We start from the raw sequence: 23,470 nt of genomic DNA on the forward strand, positions 1-23,470 counted from the left end.
GACACATTCAAACCACGCCAAAAGTCTACCCTGACTACAGTCCCTTTACAGAAAAAAAAAAAAAATTGAAGACCACAGAGCTCTGCGAGTTCTTGTTTTGACTCGACGAGAGACGACGACTCGTAACGGTTGTTTCGAGTTTCGGGGCAGACGACCTATCCGGGCCCCTTGTAATTGTAATGGTAGATTATTTTCCCAGTATATAATAATATGCTTACAATTCGATTGTCAATACATGTATCTGCATTTCATTCAGTAACGTAATGTAGACTGAAACATTAGGACAAGTGCACTAGGATCTACACCACTACTTGAACACAGTAAAAGGGAAAACGACATTAAAGGATCAAACGTAGTATCTCCATAGAAAAAAAATCAGAGTGAAGAATGTTATGTAAACCTTTCTTTAACAGAAAAGGAAAAGGAGGAAACAATAAATCCACTGCCATAGACAGGGCCCGCGGCTTTGAAGGGGACCTGACCTTGGTCAGCGGTTTTTTTTTTTTACCCCTTCAAAGCTGCGAGCCCGGGTACACCAGATCACCCTGCCCCCCGCCCCCCACGTGACCAGACGTCTTGGGATTAAACTAAAATACACAGTAAGCCCTTCTTGTGGCCCTCCTCCTTTGTCCGCGCATCTTGTGAAACAACATCGCCGCCCTTTCTAGGTGAACAAACCAGCTTTTGACACTTAGGCAATTATCTCCCTTTCCAACCATATTTAATAATTTTGTGTACCAGTAAGAATTTCATTTTAATTCTTAAATAAAAGTTATTTCAATTTATATGAACTAATTTCGCTGTTTCTCCTCGTATACACTCCCCTCAAACACACACACAAACAAAATACAAAAACAGGAGCTGCGGCATGATGTTACTGTAAATAAACTTTATGTCACTTCAAGTATGATCAAATTGCTCTTCTCTCTCCCACACAATGCCACTGGCATGTTTCTCTCATTCTAACCCACACTCCAGTGGACAGAGAGTTCTTTAACAGCGCAAAGGTACTGATGGTTGAGCCGAATCGCAGTGTAAAAAAAGGACAAGGGAAGGGGGTATCACATTGGTCGAGGCTGTTGCACACTGTACAGCCCCACTATATACAATGAAGAGTCAACCAAAAACAAGATAATGATGATGATTATGATTATCATGATGATTATGACAAAAAAAGGAAACCACACAGACCAATGTTTTATACAAATCATCACTGAATTAAAAAATGATCTGCTCCAAGCACCAGGCTTCTAAAATCTAGGCAGCACTTTTAAATAATTCTCATAATGATTAATTTACAATTGAATAATCATTTGATACCACTTGTCCATAACAAATAACTGATCATGATGAAAGGGGTTCTGGTGAAATGGAACAGCGAAAACGCTGCTTCACTCATGGCACATTATCAAGCTTGTCTTTCCTGTAGAGATAAAATATGTACAACACAATCTTGTACAATTTTGTGTACAGACTTTGCAGCACTGTAATTATCATTTTTCAAATGGTTTAACATTAAAACATATACAAACCGCGCTGATCTATATCCTTAGATTAATGTGAGGGTTTCTAGTATGTATGTGAACACTTGTTGGCAGAAATGAACAGACATGGACACCACACCTTTACATCACCAACAGATCTGAAATCAAGCAGTTCCAAGCTGTAACGCTCATCTGTGCATGTTTGTCTATTTGTATGTATTGATTCAGGCATGTGTGTGTGTGTGTGAATCTTTGTGTATATGTGCACAGCTGTATGCAAGAATTGTAGTGAATTATACTATAAACCAGTTGAGGACACTCTACAGTACATTCATTAACAAGAAAGTGTTGCATAAACAAGTGTTCCATTTGAAAAATGTCTTCTATATCTTACACTTGCTACATGATTTTTATACAAGTTAGACAACACACAAGGTAAAAATCACTGTCAGCATTACAATCAAATTGTACTGTTTTCAGAATTATAATAACCCAACTAAAACTTTTCAGTTCAAGGCAGGAAAAGCTGCATACAACTTCTCAACTGCCTGAATAACTACTGCATGGCAAAATTCAGTCTCTGTCAAATGCTGGTTGGAACATCTTGGAAGATCACCTTGATGATGCATACTCATGAAAGCCTAGTGGCAGCAAGGTTTGAAAAAAAAAATCTACAATTGCTATTAAAAAAAGTACCTATGAAGCACGTTTTTCACAGATTTTGTTTTACTTAAACACATTTTAATGCTAGTATCCCTTTCTTGTCTTCTCCAGATCAGAATTTTAACAGCTGCATGTTACTGCTCCTCACAAAATAGATATCTGTGACAAAACCTTTTATGCGGGAACTCAAGATTCTGGTTACCTTTTCAATTAACAGTGATGGACTCTAGCATAACTTTATGTTTAAAATACACTTTAGTCCCACTATACTCATCATGAGTTGTTCATATAAAAGAAAAAAAAAATTGTTATTCTTTGACAAAAAGGTAAATGCTGCTGCAAATTATGATTTAAAGATGCACACCTGATGACCAAGATATTTAAAGCTACACAGGTGAAGTAAACTTAACATCATATTTGAAAAACAAATCATTAAAAATTACCAAAAGCTGGAAAAAAAAATGATCCTGTTAAATAGAATTTTAGTAAAGAACTTCCCATACATTGTAAGACCTTGCTAAGAACTAATTCTGCCAACAGACACTGTATCACTGATATATCCACACTGTTTAAAAATATAAAATTTTAAAAGCAAATATTACAATTAGTTAATGATCGAAAAAATGGCACATAAAAAGTTTTTGATTGTGAATATTGAAATCGAAATTCACCAAGGAGAAAAAAATGCTGATTTTAGACACAAATCCATCAACTGAAAGCAAGCCTGAAAAGGTTAGGTACACATGTGGCTAATTCTGTTCATAGATGACATAATAATTGTGTGGCAAAACGTGCAAATCTAGCAGAAAGGATTTTGATCAGCTTGCATCCCGAAGGTGGTTGTTAAATCACATGATCTGAACTGTAATACATCACAATAACCTACTTCTTTAATACAGCTCTTGCTTTAATGGTCATAACAGGAACAATTTTTAAAAAATAATTTGGGCATGAAGGGGTTAATGAGTCATTTTCATATAATTTTATGTAAACCTGACTTTACTGATATTGATTTTACCTTACAGTAAATGCATAATGATAGCATTATGCTTTGTGATGTCCACCACATACTTTGCTTATCAGATTCTGGTTTAATGTCAATTGCAAATTTCTATTTGGTTAGAAGGAACATGTTCTTGCTAACTCCCATCAATGTTTATAAATATGGCTTTTAATGTGGAATGCATGTACATAAAAGTAAGGTGTTTTCAAAAGATGTAAACCAAATTTTATAAATTTTATACGTCCTTTCTCTTTCTCTCTCCCTCTCACCAGCACTCCATCTTTTCTTCATGCACACATATGTGCATGAGTGCACACACACAAACAGGCTTGGCGAAAACATTAAAAATGAACTTTCAAGAGAATGTAGCAATAAAAGCAAATGCCATGTTCTTCTAACCAGCTGTTTACCAAAATAAGAGAAATTTTCAATACCTATATAAAAAACCCATACTGATCACACACAGGCAAACATGCGAGAATGCCTTTGTAAACAAGAACAGAAACACCAGCTTTAAGCTCTCTGAACAAAGACAAAGATAAAACATATGAGTATAACACATGTATATGCTTGCGCATGCATGCACACTCAGTACAAAATTGCAGTGCATCTGTGGGAAACGATACACAAATAATACTTTATATGTTTGCCATTTGCAGTGAAATGATGCAAATAAAAACTAAGTACTTAAACCAGGTTTGTAAACATATTTCTTGTGTCAAAATGAATAGCCATCATAAATGCAGTCATTAATGGTACATCAATGACAGTTTTGAGGGGAAAATTGACTTGGTTACGAACAGTTTTTTTGTTGTTAAAAATGTGACTTTATATCTCACAAAGGTCAAAATGTTTAAATGGTCACAAAGGCTCAGTGGGTAAAAATCTTTCTCTGGCTACTCAGTTGAAAGATATATTTTAAATTTTGTTGGTGGATAGTTGAAAAAAATTGTAAATGAGAAGGTAGAGTTAAAATTTTGGGCCAACAGGTGAACAAATATGCAAGCAAGGCTTAAGCAAAACCACTGTAATTGCTTTCACTTCTACTTTTCCCCTAAGCTATTACTCAAGCACAAACAATTTTAAACAAAAATAAAAGAATAAATCAACAACGGTTCTTAAAAGAGTAAAGAAAAATTACTACTAAGAGCATAATTTACTTAAGCGACTAAGAAAACATTATATATAGATGCATATGTATATATATCAACATGTATCAAAACTGTTTATGCTCATTCTCCAGCCTCTTCTCAAAAGACGACTCTTGAGGCTGCCATAGAACTATTCTCTTTGTTTCTCTTCTAGCTTCTTTTCCAAGACAACAGATCTGTTAATACACATACTATCACAACTCTATGACCTGAGTGTATGTGCCTGTTATCAAAATAAAAAAAAAGGAAAAAAGAACACAAAAACTAATAATTTAACGTCAGGCAAAAAAGACAGATGTGGTTAGATGTATGTGGCCATGAACAAGGGAACAAATCTCATCAGGAAGAGGGAGCTTTTAAAGACTCTTATGGCATAGAAACAAACAAACAAAAAACCCTGACAAACAACTGCAAATATGCGCTCTTATTGTTTAAAAAAAAAAAAACCAAAACAATCACATATTGCTAACTCATTCCCACTTATAATTTGCAATCTGTCTGTTTCAAGATACTTCTTGCTGGCAAGGCAGCATTGGGCAATTAACATCTGAATACAGTGCTTGTTTTGTGAGTGGGGGTAATGGGGAAGATAAAAAGAGGCCATGAACTTCAGCAGTGGAGAAGAGTCTACTTTTGCTACCTTATGCAGGAGCAGATACGATCATTCAATTAACAGGTCTTTGTTCAATCTTCCCAAAAACTTACTCTCTTGCCCTCAGTTTGTTTTTAATACTGTAAATACACAAATTTGTTTTTTTTTTAACCGACGACAATGATGGATCACGTAGCTCTAATAACAAAGCTGCACACATGCCCATGCACACACATTCTTTACTGTGCACACCTAATAGAGACACTGTTTGGCTCCAGGTTTCACAACTGTGGAGATCAGCTACCATACCAGAACTCACAAATCCACTCATAGACCCACCTGACTATGGAAATAACGAACACCCATGAAATGTTTTGGTTTAGGTCACGAAATACACTTCTTATATAATTGTGTATTCATAATTGCACGAAACAAAACTGAAGCATCAACATTAAGGAAGACACAACCATGATTATGTCAAACGAATATGCCCTTACTCTGCTTGGAACCAGAGACAATCTTGACTATTTCACATTCTTTACGTCGTCTGTCTCTGACACAGACCAAAAATTGATTTTAAAAAATGCAAATAATGCTTCTCATGTATGCCAGACAATGTGAATAAAAAGTAGTACACTCTTTTGTGGAGAGAACAAACATGACGAATGATCAACACTCACTTCAGCATATATATCAAAATAAAGACTGAATGCAAACTATCAAATGGTGACCAACTAATTTGAAAAAGATTTGTTTCAGAGACCTGTATTCAAAAATCTAGCGCCAGTAAAATTGGTTACAAACAGCAACATGCTCTTGGTTATAAGTAAATCTGGAGCACAACATATATAAAAATATATTGTGCAGATTTTTACACTCACCATCCCACCCCAATTATCACTCAATCATGCATGAATACAACTAAAGAAATTAAATTAATTTCCTATCTTTAACAAAGTCAATTAGAAAAAAAAAAACCCATCTCTTCTATTTAAAACAGCCCTGAACATTTCTTTCCAGCAAGTGTACATTATTTTCTTTGTAAATTTGCCATGTCTTCCTCATCTACTGTTGATTAGAACAGTAACAGTCTGGTGCTGTAGTTATGAACCAGAGGTTCATTCACACATTTAACTTTGTCGTAACTCCACTAAATACATAGAGTTTTAGCAAGCCCTCCAGTAAGCCATAAACTATACTCATAATAGGGACCTCAAGATTATTAGCCAACCTTCTAGGTCTGCTTCTGTGACCAATTACAAGATGTCCTAATGCCTCCAATCAATAGACCAACCTTTGCCTCATAAAAATGACTTCTGATGTCTGTATGTATCAATGGATGTGTACATAAAGTGTGACCAAAAAGAGAGGAGGGGAAGTAGATACTGAGAAACAACAATACAAGATTAGTAGAACGCAGGACAAGAAAGGACAAGAAAGCCAAGGAGTGTTCAGGCCCTTCCCCTAACATCTGTGATATGAGAGATAAATTGATAACATTTAGTGTTTTTGGAAACCTCTAATACATGGGAGGTAGAGCTCAACCTTCTCACTCCATCCTCAAACTTGGGTGCATTAATTCTAAGCTAGATGATTCCCTCCCCTCCTCCAAGATGAAGCAGGGGAGTCTAGTAAAGGGAATAAGAAAATTGATGAGGGTAATGATCTTGAACAAGAAGAAGAATGATCTTGATGCACTGTGAAAACATGTCAAGACCAAGTAAGCATTTATTTATGTTTTTAACTGGATGCACAACATGGATGATGTCCCACATGCAACTGAGTGTGTGCCTGACCACTGAAGACCCAATGCATTGCACTGAACTATCTGCATACTAAAACCATTTTCAGATCTGATGCAGCTGCAAACATGACAACCTGGCAATGGATGAATGTCTCTTTCCTGAGATTATCACAGAATAACTACAAGACACCTGTGCAGCAGACAACCTTTACAGAAACAGAGGAACTACTAAAATAATCATCATTATATATATAATTATGTAAACAAGAATTTAAAACTTGTCTGGTTTCTAGAAGTATACACTACTCCCACTAAATCTTTTATTTATATGCTACTGACTGAAATAGATTTTTGTCTGTCTTAAATAAATAGATAAGGCTTATTAAGTTAATATAGCATTTCAAGTCTGGAAAGAAGAAAAAGTAGCTCACATGACACAGAAATGGATACTTTGGTATATAATGCTATACAACTGGCTGTCCACTAGCTATTCCAGTAAGATTGTTTCTCTTCTAACTCTGTCACCTCACCAAGAGGCCATATCTTACGTAGCACAACAGGTCAACTGTGAAAGAATTAAAGCCATGTGTTTCCCTACAGATATTTAAAAATTGTACCTTTTCCATGAGTTCTGGCAATGCATGTGTAAACTATTTTTTAAAAAGACCAAATACTAGAGAAATAAATATTAAGAGTTTTAAGAAAAATGCAGCATATTTGCAGTTTTCTTGAATTATAGCAAACTTCACATGTTATTCCTCCTTTCTATACCATTCAATCAAAACAATGTTTTCTTATATTGTTGCAATAAGTCACTGCATCATGAGACATGAAACAATACACTGTATGTCAACAAATATCACAAACACTGTCAGCTGTGTTTCACAGAAAGGACAAACAATACTTTGTTAACATACCTCTAATTCTCTTCCACCAATGACCTTTTTCTTTTAATATTTTCATGCATAACGTTTCTCTTCTTTTGTATGGGTCACTGCGGCACAGTTGGATGGCAAACCCAGCAGGTGTACAAGCATGTAACCACACAGTCATTCAGATCGTTAGAGCCAAACAGTTTTAAAATACAAAGAAGCAAACAAATCACCCAGTCCCACTAACAATCTGATGTTTTCACTCTAACAAATCCACTACATCTTTGTTATCTCTAGTAGGCAATAGTTTGAAAGTCAAATTAAAGATTAGCAACACAAAGGGACCAGCCTCATCCAATAAGGAAAAAAATCTTTTAAACAACTGGCTTTTTTTTTTTGCACACAAAATACAAACCAAAGCAATCTGTGTGGCCCTTTAACTTAAGTTCATGATTTTTGTTTTATCAGCAGACTCCACATGGGGTTTTGAGATGAACAATGGTGTAACAACATACAAGGCTACAAAAATGTGCTGTCGCTGTATAACTCTATAGATAACCTCATTCTGGTATGACGTCGATTCTGGTTATATTCCAGAAAAGGAAGTCCAAGATGAGAAGACAAGCATTTTAGACTGAAGTCTTTACTGCACTGAAAACAAACAGAAAGTATCCACTGTCAACTTTTATTTAAACATATTTAATAAATGTTGTTACACGCTATTTTTTAAGAATACTACAGCCTAGGTCAGTCTCTGTATCACAGGGAAACCAAAAAACTTTTTTATTTCAAAGACTTTTCCTTAACATCTTTTAATTTATCATCACAGTTATGTGATTCATAAATTATATTAAAAATGACAAATCTTCTTCACACAAATGCGCTTTGTTTCCAAGGTGTACAGACTATGATAAAAAATCAATGCATTTCATCATATTATCTTATGATTCCTAGTGATTAGAAATATTTTTAAGTCTAAGTCACTGAAATACTTTTACACATCCAAATTCCTTTTTTTCTCATGCAATTTATCATGTCTGACAACAAAAGTATGTATGTTAAAAGCCTTACCAGGGATAGAAAAATGAATATCACCAACAGTGAGCTAACAGTCTCAAGTGCTGCACTGACCCTGACCAACAATGTTTGGGCCTGGGGTTATTGTCACAACTGGCATGCCTCCCAGTGGCAAAGCTGCAGTTCCATTGCTTATTACTGTAAAGACAGGATTTCAAATGTTATAGTGCTTTGCCTTTTACTTGTATTTGAAGTCAAGCTGGTATTAGCAGAAATTTTTTTTCACTCTCCACATGATTTATCTGAAACTGATGGAAGATTAAAGCTACTTCTGTATTATAATAATAAACAACATGTGATTTACATAGTGCATAATCATGATCCAGAAAAAGTATAATGTATGTTTGATATGCAAAGTTCTCAAACATGGCACTGAGGAAAAATAAACAGAATAAAGATAGACAGAACAAAATGATGAAAATTTATCAAAATATACAAGACTGAAACAAGTAAACAGGTGATATTATGATACCAAGATTAGAAGAGAATGTCATTATGTAATTTCTCTGTCATTTACTGTAGTGACTTCTGTTGAAGCAAAATTTATAGCCTCCTGCATTAACCAATTATGCACTTGTTTGAAAAAAGTGCTACTGGCGACACACCCCAAATTTATGCATCACTTGTGAAATTGTTGCGCTTTCTGTCTGAACCAACCAGCAGTTAGTATAGCAAGCCTCCTAGCATGTAGGACATTATCTCCCTTACTACCAGATAGCTCATTTAAAAGCTCCTGCATGCCCTGATCGTGTAAATTAAATTACCATGGGAAATTGTTTTATGATCAAACAGCAGGGTCCCCCCTGCCATTTGATTGCAACCAAGTGTGCATATTGCTGGGTATTTCTTGTAAACAAACTTTGCTTTTAAATATCACAGCACACTAAATTTGTCAAATGAACTGACAGAAAACTACATATATCCAAGATACGTAGTAAAAGATTTCATAGAAAAAAGTGTTTCACATTTTGAAAAAGGTCTTTTCAGCCTTCCCTCCCCACCCCCTTCCTCAGTCTAAAGTTGTTCAAGGTTTTTGTTCAACAGTTTAGAGTTTTTAACAGACCCAGTCACTGAATAGAGTACAACTCAGTGTACATTTGTTTACATTAACATAATCTTGATCCAGGCACAAAAAGCTGCTTTAATAATTAGTTTAACGCTTTTACACTAATAAAACTGTGTTAAAGATTTTGGATAATAAGTCATAGCAAAATATCTTCTTATGTCTGACTTATTACAAAATGTCTGCTTTACATGATGAGATCTCCAAACTCCTTTACCTGTTCAGACTCACAATGCCAAATGTGTAATTGTTTTCAGACCTGCTTGACAAATTTTCCGGATTTATGCATCTATACAAGATCAGAAACACCCAAAAGTAAATGTATGAAAAAGAATTTCTTCCATCTTGCTAATCATTCTATCCTTTTCATTTTCTTCCTTTTTGTTCTTCCTCCTTATCAAAAAGGAGATGCATCTTTCTCAGACCTACTTTTACTATATATTTGCAAAATTTTGACCTGCAAACATACTTCTGACAATGAACAACATTCTGTTACCCACCTTTGGCTGCACCTGCAGACAAGCACTGGTCCTCCAGGCTTCTCTTTACTCCCCTGCGTTTGCCTCCCCCCTCCATCTGGCTTTGAAGGTTTTTGCCCCTGCAGTTTCCATTGACAGTAGGGTGATAACTTGAATGATTAAAGTTGCTTGCAGTTTTGTCTCCTGGATACAATGTTTTACTGGCACGAGCATTTCTGTCATTCAGTGAAACAGGATCACCACAACTTTGCTTCCCACTTAAACAGCTGGTATCCATCATTGTCGATTGGGCTGTAGAACTCACCACATGTGACTTTATGCTCTGCGACCTTGGGCTACTAGCTGTTGACATTCTAGAAGCTGGACCAGATGAAGACTTGACCATGCAATTTAAGAAGATGTCAGGTTTTTGCAAGGCATTACCAACAGTATTTCTCTCTGCACCCCCGTGTGTGCTTTTGCCTCCTTGCTGCAATGAAGGAGAGATATCTGATGATGGCAAGATTTCTTGACTGGCTTTAGTCTCCCTAAAGCCATTGCTGTTATCTGGGCTCTGTCCACTCGTCTTTGCTGGGACTGGTCCTGCTTTTGAACTGGGACTGTTGCTGGCATCTGGACTCTGCACTGGTGATGCCGGGGAAGCATCCACACATTCACGAGCCTGCACCTTCTCCATAGAGATGCAAGATGATGCAATCTCTGTCTGAGCACCACAGTCACTTCCTGCTCCATCCATGGATATTAATCCACCTGCTTCCATTTCCTCTTCCTCTTCCTCTACCTCTTCTTCTTGGGCAATCAATACATCCTGGGACTGTTGGGGCTGCTGCTGTGACGTGGATATCTGCACTTGTTGCTGCTGTAGGTTTGTAAAGAAATGTGTCTGCAGTGGATGGGTGGCAGATGCATCCAATGTGGTGATGTGTGGGGGAAGGGCCTGCATGCCCTGCAGCTGTTGCCACACTAGCTGCTGAAGTTGCAGCGTCTGTTGAACAAGAAAACTAGTGATTACCACATTCCCAAGACTATTAAGTTGCAGCACTTAATGACCATTTCTAGTAAAATGTCTACGCAAAAGTACAACCATATTAAACTGCAAATATAAAATGCAGGTTGGAAAAAAGCTTACATCACAACTATGTTAGTGTTTTAAAGAAATCAACATTGCAGAAACATAGTGTTCCATCAATAATAAACATTAATAATGACACTATTTTTATTTTTGTAGAACTAGTAAATATATTTGAACATGATAAAGCACATATCCATGCACACACACATACGTGTACATGCACTCTCTCACACACACTTGCATGCCTGCAATTGCTGCAACTGTAGACTGTTGAGGCTGTTCCACATCTGCTGAATGCCCAGTGGAGTCAAGGCTGCCACAGCCCCTAACTGCGTCAGATCTGGTGAAAGTGTTGCAGCAGACGGAGCTGCTGGAAGAAAAAGCTGGGTGGTGTTACACAGTTTATCAACAACGCCTGCTGCTGCACCAAGCTGATGTGTGCCAGCACTGAGTACGTGCATCAGAGGTAAGCCACCACCAGGTAGAACAAAGACCTGCTGCTGTTGCTGCTGCTGCTGAAAAGCATCGCTTGTCTGCACCGTGAGAGCCTGCTGGCTCAAGCTATGGTGTTGGGGCATATCCAAGGTTTTCCCTGAGCATCCCCCACCATCTTCTAGCTTGTGTGAAGAACTTTCTAGGGCCTTTTCCTCTATCTGGCTGCCCATGGCCTGCATGCTTTGCACAGACTCATCGCAGTCTCGCTCATCTGTGATGACTTTTGTAGGATACTGGGGCACAGGAGGGTTAGCTGTGGCCTGAGCTACCAAAGGATTCGTTATGAGCAGCGGGTTGGCAAACGCTGCCGCAGCCACGGCAGGAATAGCCAGAGCATTGAGAAACTGTGCTGCGGATGCCTGCTGCTGCTGGGGCTGCTGATGCTGGGGTTGGTGCTGCTGCTGCGTGGTGAGCAGAGCTGGGGCAGTGCCAACAGCAGGAATGACCTGCGCTAGGCTGTTGGTGACGCTGGTGACCATGGGGAGTGAGATGGGTGGCATGGAGGTATTGAGCGTTAGGAAGGAAGGTAGCAGACTGTTCAGCACAACAGCTTCCCCACCTCCCAGACCCATGCTGACATTCACTCCCAGCGCCTGCGGCACACCTTGACCTATAGTCTGATTAAATGCCTGACCCTGCATGCTCTGAGATGTGTTTTGACTCCCTTGTATGCTCTGACTAAGATTCTGGGTCTGAATGCCTGAACCAATATTCTGTGCAACAGCATGAGGTATGTTGTTCTGTGGGAGGTGGTGAATGGTAGACCCCATTCCCTTCATGCTGCCACATCCTTGTGATGAGAAACCTGCAGAGGTGGGTACTGCTGGTGACAGGGAACCTGGAAGCGAACCTGGTGAGATGGCCGATGCAGTGTCAACTAATGTGGTGACCATCTTGGGTGAAATGTTCAAAGTCTTGCAGACTGTGTTGCCCATGGAAACAGAGGCCAGGATATTACCTGCCATGTCAATGGAGATGCCTTGCAAGCCATCAGCTCCAACGCCTGTCTGATTCATTGGCAAAAAGACATTGAGGGGCAGGCCCTGCAAGCCCTGCATGCTCTGCACTCCTTGGGCCAGCAAAGTTCCACCTTGGAAAGCAGTGGTAGGCATCACACCAGCTGTCACCATGTTTGTACCTTGCAGCAGCTGCATGGGTAATGAGCAGGCCTGGTTCAAGGTTGCAACCCCCACAGGACTAACCCCAACCATGCTGGTCCCTGCCATTGCAGGTGATGTTTTAGCAGTGAGATCTGCACTGCCACCACCATTCAAGGTTACTGATGCAGTGGCATCATGCTGCTGCAACTGCTGTTGTTGTTGCTGTTGCAAAGCTGCAGCTGCAAGGAGGGGAAGATCTTGAGTAGCTAGTCCATTGGCAGACAGAATGGCAGGCAACAAGAAAGAGTTCAGAGGAGTTTGCTGAGAAAGCTGCGCCCTGGCTGCCGCCGTCAGGAGACTGCTGGCAGGAAAATCTGTCGGTGCATTAGTGCTTGCACTGGAGTTCAAATCCCCATTCCCTCCGAGACTGCCGTTGTTACCATTACTGTTGTTGTATTGTGCTAACTGCAAGGCCATCAAGTTCCAGTTATTGCTGGTGTTCCCACAACTGCCGAGAAGGAGCTGAGAGAGGTCAGGAACTTGAAAAGGGACAGAACCTGTCACAGCATTCATGGCATTAGCATCACTGGTGTGCTGCTGGTGGTGGACTGGCAGCTGGGGAGAAACAATGCTGTGTTGGGGTAAGGTGACTGGGGAAGCACACTCCGGCAAACACGTGTTGGCAACAGTCAACTTGCTGGCTACAGGCAGCATCTTCTGACGATTCTTGGCCTTAGGGGAGGGTTTTTTCTTGCCCTGTGACCCCTGTGACAAGCCATTACCACCGGTACCACAGGTATCACTAACTTTAGATGATGAACTTCCTGACTGTGAGGGTAAAACTGCACTGGGCTCAAGTTTTGACACAACATGACTCTTGTTGAGGTGAACAGTGCTCATAACAGATGAGTTGCCACACAACTTCTTATCTTGATCTCTTAAGCACAAAACATCATCAGTTGTAGGCTCCTGTTTGCACTCACATTCAGTCATCCCTCTGCCTGAGGCAGGGAAACTTTCTGAAAGCCTTTCATCACAGTCCGGTTCCACTTTTATTATAGGCAAAGTGGTGTTAGTAGCTGAGCATGCATTAGCTCTCACTGGGTTGGAGGTGAAAGTAGGGTTGGTGAGATGTGGTGGGGAACCAAGGTCTACCTGACAGCTGGCCAATGAGCTGTTTATAATTGCAGTCTGCTGGGCCACGAACACAGCAGGGTTTTCAAGAAATGAGACGGAACATGGTAATGTAGTTGTGGCAGCAGCAGATGGGAACACATTTGGGGTACTGGTGGTTATGGCAGGAGTGGACGGCGTCGAACACTTAGGCAGGTCTGTCATGGGCATGGCAGTCCCTGCTCCTCCAGGCCTGTGTCGGCCCAGCACACCACATGGTGAGGTTCTATCCACAATACTGTTGAGCTTCTGTTTGTCCTTCTTGCTTCGGGGGCGTTTGCTTTTTGGTTTGCCTGGCTCCAGCCACAGCAGGTCTCCCATATGTGGGTAACCACCTGGAAACACCCCTCCTCCTTGTTGGTGATGGGGATCAGAAAGGTACCCTGAAGGAGGAGTGGGTCCTCCATGGTGAGGTGGTAGGTGCTGTGGTGGCCACACCCCTGGAGAACCCATACGGAGATTCTGAAACATGGTATGCGGTGGCTGCAGGGGCTGGTGGTGTCTCAGGAGTGACTGCCCTTGATGTGCATGGTGATGGGGTAGTGGTGGTGGCTGTTGCTGCGAGTGCTGGTGTGTGGGATGCATATGCTGCTGCTGTTGTTGCTGCAGCCCATGACAGACCATGGTGTTAGGGTAATGGTGTTGAGAATGAACCTGCTGCTGACCATGAGGGAAACCCACAGGATACTGCATCTGTATACTGATGGGGTGGGTTCCTCGGAATGTCTGGGTCCCTGCAGGTGCCACTCCAGTGTGCGGTGGCATCGGGGCCATGAAAGGCATACCACTCATGTTAACTTGACCCTGAGGGTGAGGATGTACCTGTGGCTGCTGCATGAAATAGGACTGCTTAAACTCATCAGGAGAGAACACATTGCACTGCAAAGCACTTTGGGGAAACTGTCTGGGATCCACATGGTTGGGAGTCATTCCCCTACCTCCAATACCTATGGCAACAGAGCTGCAGGAATGGTTCCTGCCAAAGTCCAGTTTACCAGGAAAGTGGCTTGTGATGGGGCCCAGGCCTTCCATGTGGTCACCACCTCCCCCAACTGGCATACCTGGTGTGCTGTGCATACTGGCTGGAGAATGTGACATTGGAGACTGGGCTGGACAGTGAATGCTGCCACTTCGATCCACCCCACAGTTTGCAGATGGAGGAACCATGTGCTGGGGAGTGGGAACTGAAATCCCAAGGTCAGTGCTTGTTGCTTGGCTAATGCTCCCAGCTACTCCTATTTCCTCTGCTGATGAAGACTGGGCTGAGGAAATAATGCTGCTGGTGCTGCTGTTTAGGCTGTTATGGCTGCTGCTAAGAGACAGGGCAGTGGCTGCAGCATGCTTGTTAACTGCATTTGTGATGGATGTCTTCAACTTGGAGTCTGCCACCAGAGGTGAAACCAGCAGATTGTCTCCCAGTTTGCCCTTGTCTCTCTTCCTAAATTTTGTAGCTGGGCCATCTATGAAGTAGAAAAAGTAAACTGAATTTAGCAAAGCAGACTTTGCAGCAGTCTCAAAAGCTGAGTATATAAGGTACCTTCTGGGCTTACAAACCTTTCAGATGACACACTTACCTTTGCATGTCCCCACACCCACAGCCAAAATGTGAGACAGAAAAAAAAACAAGTAAATAAATATAAATGAAAATGCTTATAATTTTATTAAGCATATAGCTTACACACTAATGATAAAACAGAAATATATGATTTTTGCACACCAATGCTCTTTAAATGATAAAACTTCAAGTACAAAAAGTTCATCTCTGTGGTTTACTTCCTTAACTCTATGTTAAAGCAGTATCTTCAACACTATCACACATTGAGCTAATTAACTATTGATATATGTTCTTTTACAACTTTATTTACATTTTCATTTTCTCTCAGATGTTACTTCATTTCCATTTAAGTTGTATTATTTCATTTTTTATTTATCATTGTTAGTCTAATTCTCTCAACAAAAATGGGTGAAAGTTATAACATTTTAAAACATGACTTTCACAGTATCAATCTAGCCCTTTTGTTCTATATATCTTATGTGTACTTTTTTAAAATCACAGGTCATAACTGATCAGTACCAAACAAGACTACAAATAAAGAAAGTTTTAATTATTATTCCAAGATCAAATAAATTATACTTTTAGTTAACCATTCTTTTTTATTAAAATGAGAGAGACTGAAAGAAAAAGGGAAGATGTACTGACTAGCAGAAGACAGTTTAGATGGTGCTGTTAAAAAGCAGTTTTGGTGAGGAAGTTTATTTCCAACATCTCCATCTGCAGTCAGTGTGCTGGACACTTGCTTGCTGTTTTTAAACTTGTGAAGCAGATGGCAATGAGAGAGTTTATAAGCTTGATCATTTGCTGGTGGTTTCATAAAAAAGTGCTTGCACCCAGGGATAATTTGGCACTACAGGGAATGAAGGTGTTATGTGTTAGGCTTTGATGTGCTGTTTAGTGAGGATGTAGTTGTTAATCACTGAGGGGTAGTGCCTTTATTTCTGATTAGGTGTACTTCACTCTTGAGGCACATGCATGCACATGCACATGTAGTGAAGTGGAGGGGTGGGTAGGGCTAAACGACTTTCAGGATCCCACTGTTTCACTGGTTTCTAAATTCCACACTGGCACTTGGTTTTTGATTTATATTGATTTTAATAACATTTCCCACATAACTTTTGATTATTTCATTACAAGATAAATGTACTTATTCACTTACTCGTTAATGTATTTACTTGTTGTTTTACCCTATCTTGAGTAGAATTTAATTTACAAGGTTTTATAATTTTTTTTTTACTGTTCCTTGTTCTTGTTGTAATGTTATTAATTAATAAATGTTCTTTTTACAATAGTTATTCTTTTATTACTCATTTCTTATTAGTTATACAAATACTTATTACTACTTCCATGTTTCAAAGTTCTTTCTTTTCAGACTGCCTTTTTAGTTTCAACACCCTTTTCCTCTTTATATTATCATCACTATTACACCCAAAATTTGTATGCTTCACTAGTACTTATACAGTTAGTGACAAGAAAATGTTCCATAGTTTTTTGAGTGGGTTGAGAATACTTATGCATAATCTAAGTTTTTGGTTGATTAAGCACACCATTCCACCACAATCATGGCATGTGGTGACTTATAAACCATTCCATTTGCCATGATGACACTACTACAACCAAAGTAAATGAGAAGCTGCCACTTATACAGTAGTATAATTACTTTCAACAAGAATGTGAAAGAAAATGACAGTAACACCTCAGCCAGACAAAGATAAAGAAGAAATAGTTTTACATGACTTGATCAATTAACAGGATATTTTTTTTTGTAAATGTGATGATGCATTTCCGTGACTATAGATCTATCAAAGCAGACAGCTGCAAGAGCAATGTCTTTCTTTGATTTGTGATAGCAGCGACATCAATAATTTATCAGTTTTATGCTTTCTTTTGGAAATATGAAAGCCTGAAGGGAACATAACACTGACTATGCACATGACAGGAATTGTGAATTTCACAAATAAGCAAGTATTTTAACTGATGGTGACCAAGTTGTGAGGAAGATGCAGCATCCTTTGCTTGCTATAGACACCACAACCCCTAAATACACCTCTACAGGTCAAAAAGGCTCTTTATAGATGGGTAGTCGCTATTTAGTCTCATTCAATGTTGGAGCTGTTTTGATCACAATCAGTTAATGAAATTTCTCAAAATATCTATTCTGAGTCTAGAAGTTACATAAAGCATAAGAAACATCAGTTTTTGTGTGTGTGTGTGGAGAGAGAGAGAGCAAGGGTTTCCAGTGATGTTTCCTTTGAAGAGCTGTCAGTATTTCTGGTACACTGGCAAATCAGATCAAAGGCCAGGTGAGAAAGAAGACTCTAGTTAAGTGGTGCAACCCCCCATGCAACCCCCCACTTCTCTCCCCCCACCCCACACCTACACACATTGAGGGTACCCACTAAAACTAGTTCATCACTGTAATTTAATTAAATTTATTTGTGCACTTTTAACGCGCAGCGTCACAACCAAGATAGGTCGCACTCTCTGTGCTACCAATAATAATAAAAGGAAGACAATGGAAGATTAGATACAAACAGGCAAACAGATGCGGTGTGTAGCCTTGCCATTATGTTTAATCTTCGATAAGTCAATAAAGTTCTGCGTCTGAAAATATCTGAAAAATATTATGACATTTGTACAGAAGCTTAACAATCTTTGGTACAGTGGCCTTTCAAAGATAGAAATAGCGTTCCATCAACACTTGTGAAAGCAACACGCTAATTGTCATTGTAAGCTGAACTTCATGGAGATATATGTCAGTCATTGAAGACTTGCCTGCACTGCACACAAATGTGCAGGTCTAAAAATCTAAGTAATGTCAAAATGTCACAGATGTGACAGCAGAAATAAAATGACCCACAAAAAGATGAAAAGTGGCACAGACACAGAAATCCATCAAGAAATGTAGCAAATAACAAATGTACTGATTAGGCACAAAACCTTATGAAAATCAACGGGCAAAATTAGAAGTGAGGGAGTGGTCACCCTTAAGCCAGTTAGGAGAGGGGACATTTGTTAATTTCAAGCCATGCAAACATCTTATAAGGGGGTAAAACAAACATGAACATAAAGATAGTCTGGATCAAACTGCCTGAACCAAAACTGTTCAACCACATATATAATAACTCCTAGAGACAGATTCCAGAATAGAAACATAAGAATTATTTGCATAGGACTCCATTCCCTGTTGACTTACCAGCTTTGCCTTGGGTCTCTTGACCAACAGTGGAGTTTTGAAATGCAGCTAATGCCAGAACTTTCCGCTTGTGATTACACAGTTTGGTAAGATCTTGAGAGCATGTGACATCCTCCATGCTCCATGGCTTGCCTTCAACAGCTGGATCAAAGTTGAAAGTTCGCCCAACTTGCAGTGGGCATTCTAGTCCACACTTGCATGTTCCTGACTTAGAAAGGTAGGCCTGAATTTGCTCCAATGAAGACAGACACACATTGCTTGGGCTGGAAAAAAAAATTATGATTCCCTAAGTACTATCTAATGATAATGTCATTGACCATTTAGGTATGCATGCATTTTACACACTAGGACATTTAGAATTACGAAGGGAAAACCAAAACATAAATTTTACTGAAATTTAAAAAGCAGCATTTTGCAAGATGATCAAACATTGTCTCTTCTCATTCCAAACATTTGGATTACTTAGTCTGGGTTAACAAGCACAGTGGTTGGGTCAGAGCATTCCTAAAAAAGTATGGCAACTGCAATGCTTTGTGCTACAAACAGAGATCGCACCTGAAGTATACAACAGCTCCATTGACAAGCTCCCGTCGCCAGCTGTAAGGAACTTTAATCACTTGAACTTCACCATTCCCAGCCTCATCAGATCCATTTGCAGGGGTGCCAGCCGAAGATGCTACTAGAGGCATAGAAGAGGTTGCCAACAACCCAGAAACTCCATCTCTCTTTGTTTCTACCTCTTGTACATGGCTGTTGTGAGCAGGGTGGGAAGGATGGGGTGAGGTGTGCTGACAAGAGGTGGGAGAGATGTTGGGCAGCGAGGTGATACTGGTGGCTAAAGGAATGGAGGTGTGCACGGTAGTGGCTGTGGTGGCAGCAAGACTGCAGGCAGATGTGGTGACAGTCACTGTGGTGGTGGTTAATGCAATGTGGTTGCAGCTGGCCTGTGACACAAATGACACTGGCTGGTCAGAATGGCTGACAGCTGTAGACGAGGTAACTAAGGCTGCAGAAGGGAGAGTTGCAGAGATAGGGGGTGCACTCACAACGTTGACCTGGCCGCCCATCACAGCTCTGACTCCTAACCCACCTCCTGGCCCTACAGTCGCCAACTTGGCAACAGACTGAAAGTTCTTCATCTCATTGCTACCCGAGTTTCCTGTAGGAAATGTCTGGGCCATGATCACCTGTCCTCGAGGTGCCATGACCACCTGATTACGGATGCCACCACCCACCATGCCTCCAATGGCAGCTGAGACTTGCACCTGGCGAAGGGCAGAAAAGCCAACGCCAGCAGCAGCCATAGTGTTTGGAGACAAAGTATTTTGTAGGGACTGTGGCACCTGAAATGCTTGCCCATTGGGGGATACCTGTATGCTTCCTGGTGACACCTGAAGCCCACCAGGAGACATCTGTCACAAAATTTATTAGATTGACATTATTCAATAAATCACATAATATTGTGAAAGATCTTTAATGTATCCAAAACATCTCATAAAGGGATAGTCCATGTCTTTCAAGAAGAACAAAATCAGTCATAATTTTGGGTATTTCATTTAAAAAAAATAGTCAACCACTTAATCATGTCTCCAACCTTAAAGGCTAATCTATTCTGAAAGTGAAAGAGGATTAAATAATATTTATAAAACCTTTACATTTTCACGTTACTAACATTATCCTCTTTTCTCAATTTTTTAAAATCTGATTAGGTGTGGAACAGCAGTACTGTGGTTTTACAAATGTACTACCAAATCATCACCACAAGGAAAGAAAAAATATACATATTAGAAAAAGACTTACTTGCAAGTTTGCAGTGGGCGCCCCCTGGAAAACATGTATACTCTGGAAGTTGGCAATATTTTGCTGGTGTTGCTGTGGCTGTGACTGCTGGGGAGAAGGGTGGAACAAAGCTGTCATGGTTGTTTGCTGCTTCTGCTGCTGCTGCAGATGCGACAACAGATGCCCAATGCTGGGAAGTGATGGCTGGTTGTTGACGGGGGTTGTAGTGCCTGCATTGTTATTGTTGCTGACGGTGGCAATGTTGTTGTTGGCCTGAGGGATGTTCATCCAGCCAAAGTTCCTATAGCCAGAGGCTGCGACAGCACCAGTAGATGCCACTTTCTGCCCCATCATATTGGGACTGAGACTGCCATATGCCTCCAGCATATTCTGAGGTGAACAGAGAGGCTCCTGGGGAATGGACAGCCCTGTAGCCATGGGAAACACATTCTGCCTCCCAACCATTGCCTGCCCTTGCACCAAGCCAAAGGCTGTTCCATGCTGCTGTTGCTGAAGTGGTTGCTGATGCTGGAGGTGTTGTTGCTGCTGTTGCAGATGGTGCTGTTGTGGACTGTACAAGATGTTCTTTCTTGCCAAAGCTGCCACAGCTGTTGGTTGCCCCAGGGCAGCAACTTTGGCAGACAATTGCTGCTGTTGCTGTAAGTCCCCTGCTCCCGGAAAGTAGGGATAAATGTTACCTGCCACATTCTGTTGTACTGGTTGTTGCTGGCTAGCTGCTGCAGCAGCCGCCGCCGCAGCAGCAGCTAATCCAAGGTTGAAACCATACTGCTGACTGCCGTCATAGTTCATGTTTGACCCGATAACCCCTGGATCAGAGTGTCTGGTTTTGGGTCACCTGATTCATTCACCCAGCTGCCTTCTTTTCCCATTACACACACCAACTGAAAGTCCATATGAGACCCATGTTTCAATCCCACTTTTTCTTCCATTCAGTCATTCACAGTTTAACTGTTAGGTCTTCACTAATATACTATAACTCACATTACATTATTTGCTGTAAAACAGTTTGGTGTAAGCAGCATGATGAGTAGAATATTCAGAAGCATCAAACATTAACAACAAAGACTATATAAAATTCATTGCACTCGGTCAATGAATATGGTTATTTTCTTTCCCAGTTGTTTTTCTACATCTTTCACTGAAAATCATGTGTAAAATACTTTGAAGATATAGAACTGAAGATGGTATGGATGGATTTGGTCCTAGTGCTCCTGAAGGCAGAAACAATCTGAAAGGATCAATCAGAAGCCCATCTTTTAACAATAAAAATAATCTGATTTGTCTTTTGAAAAAAAATTAATCAAAGACCAAGAGTCTCTTAAAATATTAAACTAAATAAGCAATGCCAAGTATTCTAGTATGTCTAAATGTCGATAAACATTTTTGTAATAATATTTAGCAGTCTTGGATTAAGGATGTCACACAAGTGTCAGACAACCATGGAAAAGGGGATAAAATAATAAAATAGCATAGAGATGTGATAAATGACAGAATTCAAATCAATGAAAATGCACTCTACTAATCAGGCCACTATAGCTCAGTTATACAATGAACAATAGTTAATGGTTATATTTTTTGTCTATTTCATTTATTCAAACTTCATTCTGGAATAGTGGATAATAAACTATTTAACCACATGTTATTTAAAATATAGTTAAAAACCCACATTACTCTCTAAATCAGACCTGGTCAAAGGCTGGCCCGCGGGCCGGATCCTGCCCGCCTCCTGTCTCTGACCGGCCTGCCCTCCAGTAAATATACTATACATACAGTATTAGGTAAAACTGAGTTAACTATATTAGTCCGGCCCTCTAAAACCATCCCAATTTCTCATGCGGCCCCTTGGGAAAATTAATTGCCCACCCCTGCTCTAAATGGACTATTTTTCTATCATACTATGTTTTTTATCATGAACATTCAAGGTTCAAATCTGGTTTTGATAGGCAATATTGATTGCTGTAGACAAGCATAATTTTATTACTTATAAATAACTTAGACTAGTCACCATGGTCTATAGCAAATAACTCATGCCTCTAGCAATAAGGAATTTTGAAGGTCTTGCTTATTCATGCTGATTTAAAATATCTTGTACTGACTGGTTGTTCCTTTTTTTGGAAATGTTTCTCTCTCTCTCTTTTACACACACAGAGTAAATAAACACTCCCTGAGCAACTGACTTCTTAGTGATCATCTAAGTGATCATTCATAAACACCCAAACAGAATGTTTCATCATACGAAATGAATAAGTAGCTACACACATCCAATACAGATAAAGCCCACCAGTTCCAGAACCCTCAAACTGATCCAGGTTGGAAGCCATTATCACATAGAATATATAAGTGGAACCCCGAACTATCGCATGGCTCAAAGTGTCGAGGGCTAGACTACTGGAAACCAAGAAACAGTATTAGCTATCTATTATCATTCTGCATCATGAAAACTTCGAAAAGGTAAGGAGAGGTGGGCGTTATCGCTGGAGAACTTGATGTGTCTGCTCATCGTCCCGATGAACGTTTTGATGTCAAGGACGCTATCCAGACAGTTTTGCTGTGTCTGATCGGACGTCCCACGACACGTACTTGACAGTAATCGAACGTTAACGTATGATAATTAAATATCATACAGACTGAGGCTGCGACTAAGAAAAGTGTTTGATGAACAACATTCGCATCTGGGCCGAATTCCGACAGGTGGTGAACCCCCACCGTCCGATTTCGCTCCTTCCCTCATCAGGAAATTCTGGGTGGGCACGAAGTCAACCGCAAAGTTATGAAGACACTTACCGAACTGGGTACACTTGCATCTGTTAATTTAGATCCATGAGTACTCCGTGCATAAATTGCCATCGTAAAACACGTAAAGATTCCAAGAAATTATCTAATATAAAATTTTACATTTATTCATGATATTTATCATGGCTGAAGCCATACTACGCATGCGCACCTACCCA

The 23,470-nt window shown here is 40.0% G+C and overlaps 1 protein-coding gene across 4 annotated transcripts; it reads right to left on the reverse strand.

Moving 5' to 3' along the window:
* Window positions 1-862: 862 nt before the first annotated feature.
* On the reverse strand, window positions 863-23,458 carry LOC112556209. Of its 4 annotated transcripts, none has more exons than XM_025225001.1 (8): window positions 23,304-23,458; window positions 20,520-21,747; window positions 19,275-20,131; window positions 18,720-18,982; window positions 11,446-15,428; window positions 10,150-11,113; window positions 8,581-8,724; window positions 863-8,155 (listed from the first exon to the last, which is right to left on the reverse strand). In XM_025225001.1, exons 2-7 carry the CDS (start codon window positions 21,306-21,308, stop codon window positions 8,624-8,626), a joined length of 6,957 nt encoding a protein of 2,318 aa, XP_025080786.1. In that variant the 5' UTR covers window positions 21,309-21,747; window positions 23,304-23,458; the 3' UTR covers window positions 863-8,155; window positions 8,581-8,623. The 4 variants fall into 4 exon arrangements, 3 of the variants coding, with proteins under 3 accessions (XP_025080786.1, XP_025080785.1, XP_025080787.1); XM_025225000.1 differs by having other exon boundaries at window positions 863-8,160; XR_003097641.1 differs by lacking the exons at window positions 863-8,155; window positions 8,581-8,724 and adding exons at window positions 8,817-8,834; window positions 9,867-9,938.
* Window positions 23,459-23,470: the final 12 nt, after the last annotated feature.

This window comes from Pomacea canaliculata, linkage group LG2 (genome assembly GCF_003073045.1).
Source record: "Pomacea canaliculata isolate SZHN2017 linkage group LG2, ASM307304v1, whole genome shotgun sequence".
NCBI lineage: Eukaryota > Metazoa > Mollusca > Gastropoda > Architaenioglossa > Ampullariidae > Pomacea > Pomacea canaliculata.

Coding starts and splice junctions, on each gene's coding strand:
- LOC112556209 (XM_025225001.1), bottom strand. CDS start 21,308: ATGAACTATGACGGCAGTCAGCAGTATGGTTTCAACCTTGGATTAGCT. Junction 18,983..19,274: donor GGAGCTGTTGTATACTTCAG/GTGCGATCTCTG, acceptor TTTTTTTTCCAG/CCCAAGCAATGTGTGTCTGT. Junction 11,114..11,445: donor TACAGTTGCAGCAATTGCAG/GCATGCAAGTGT, acceptor CTTGTTCAACAG/ACGCTGCAACTTCAGCAGCT.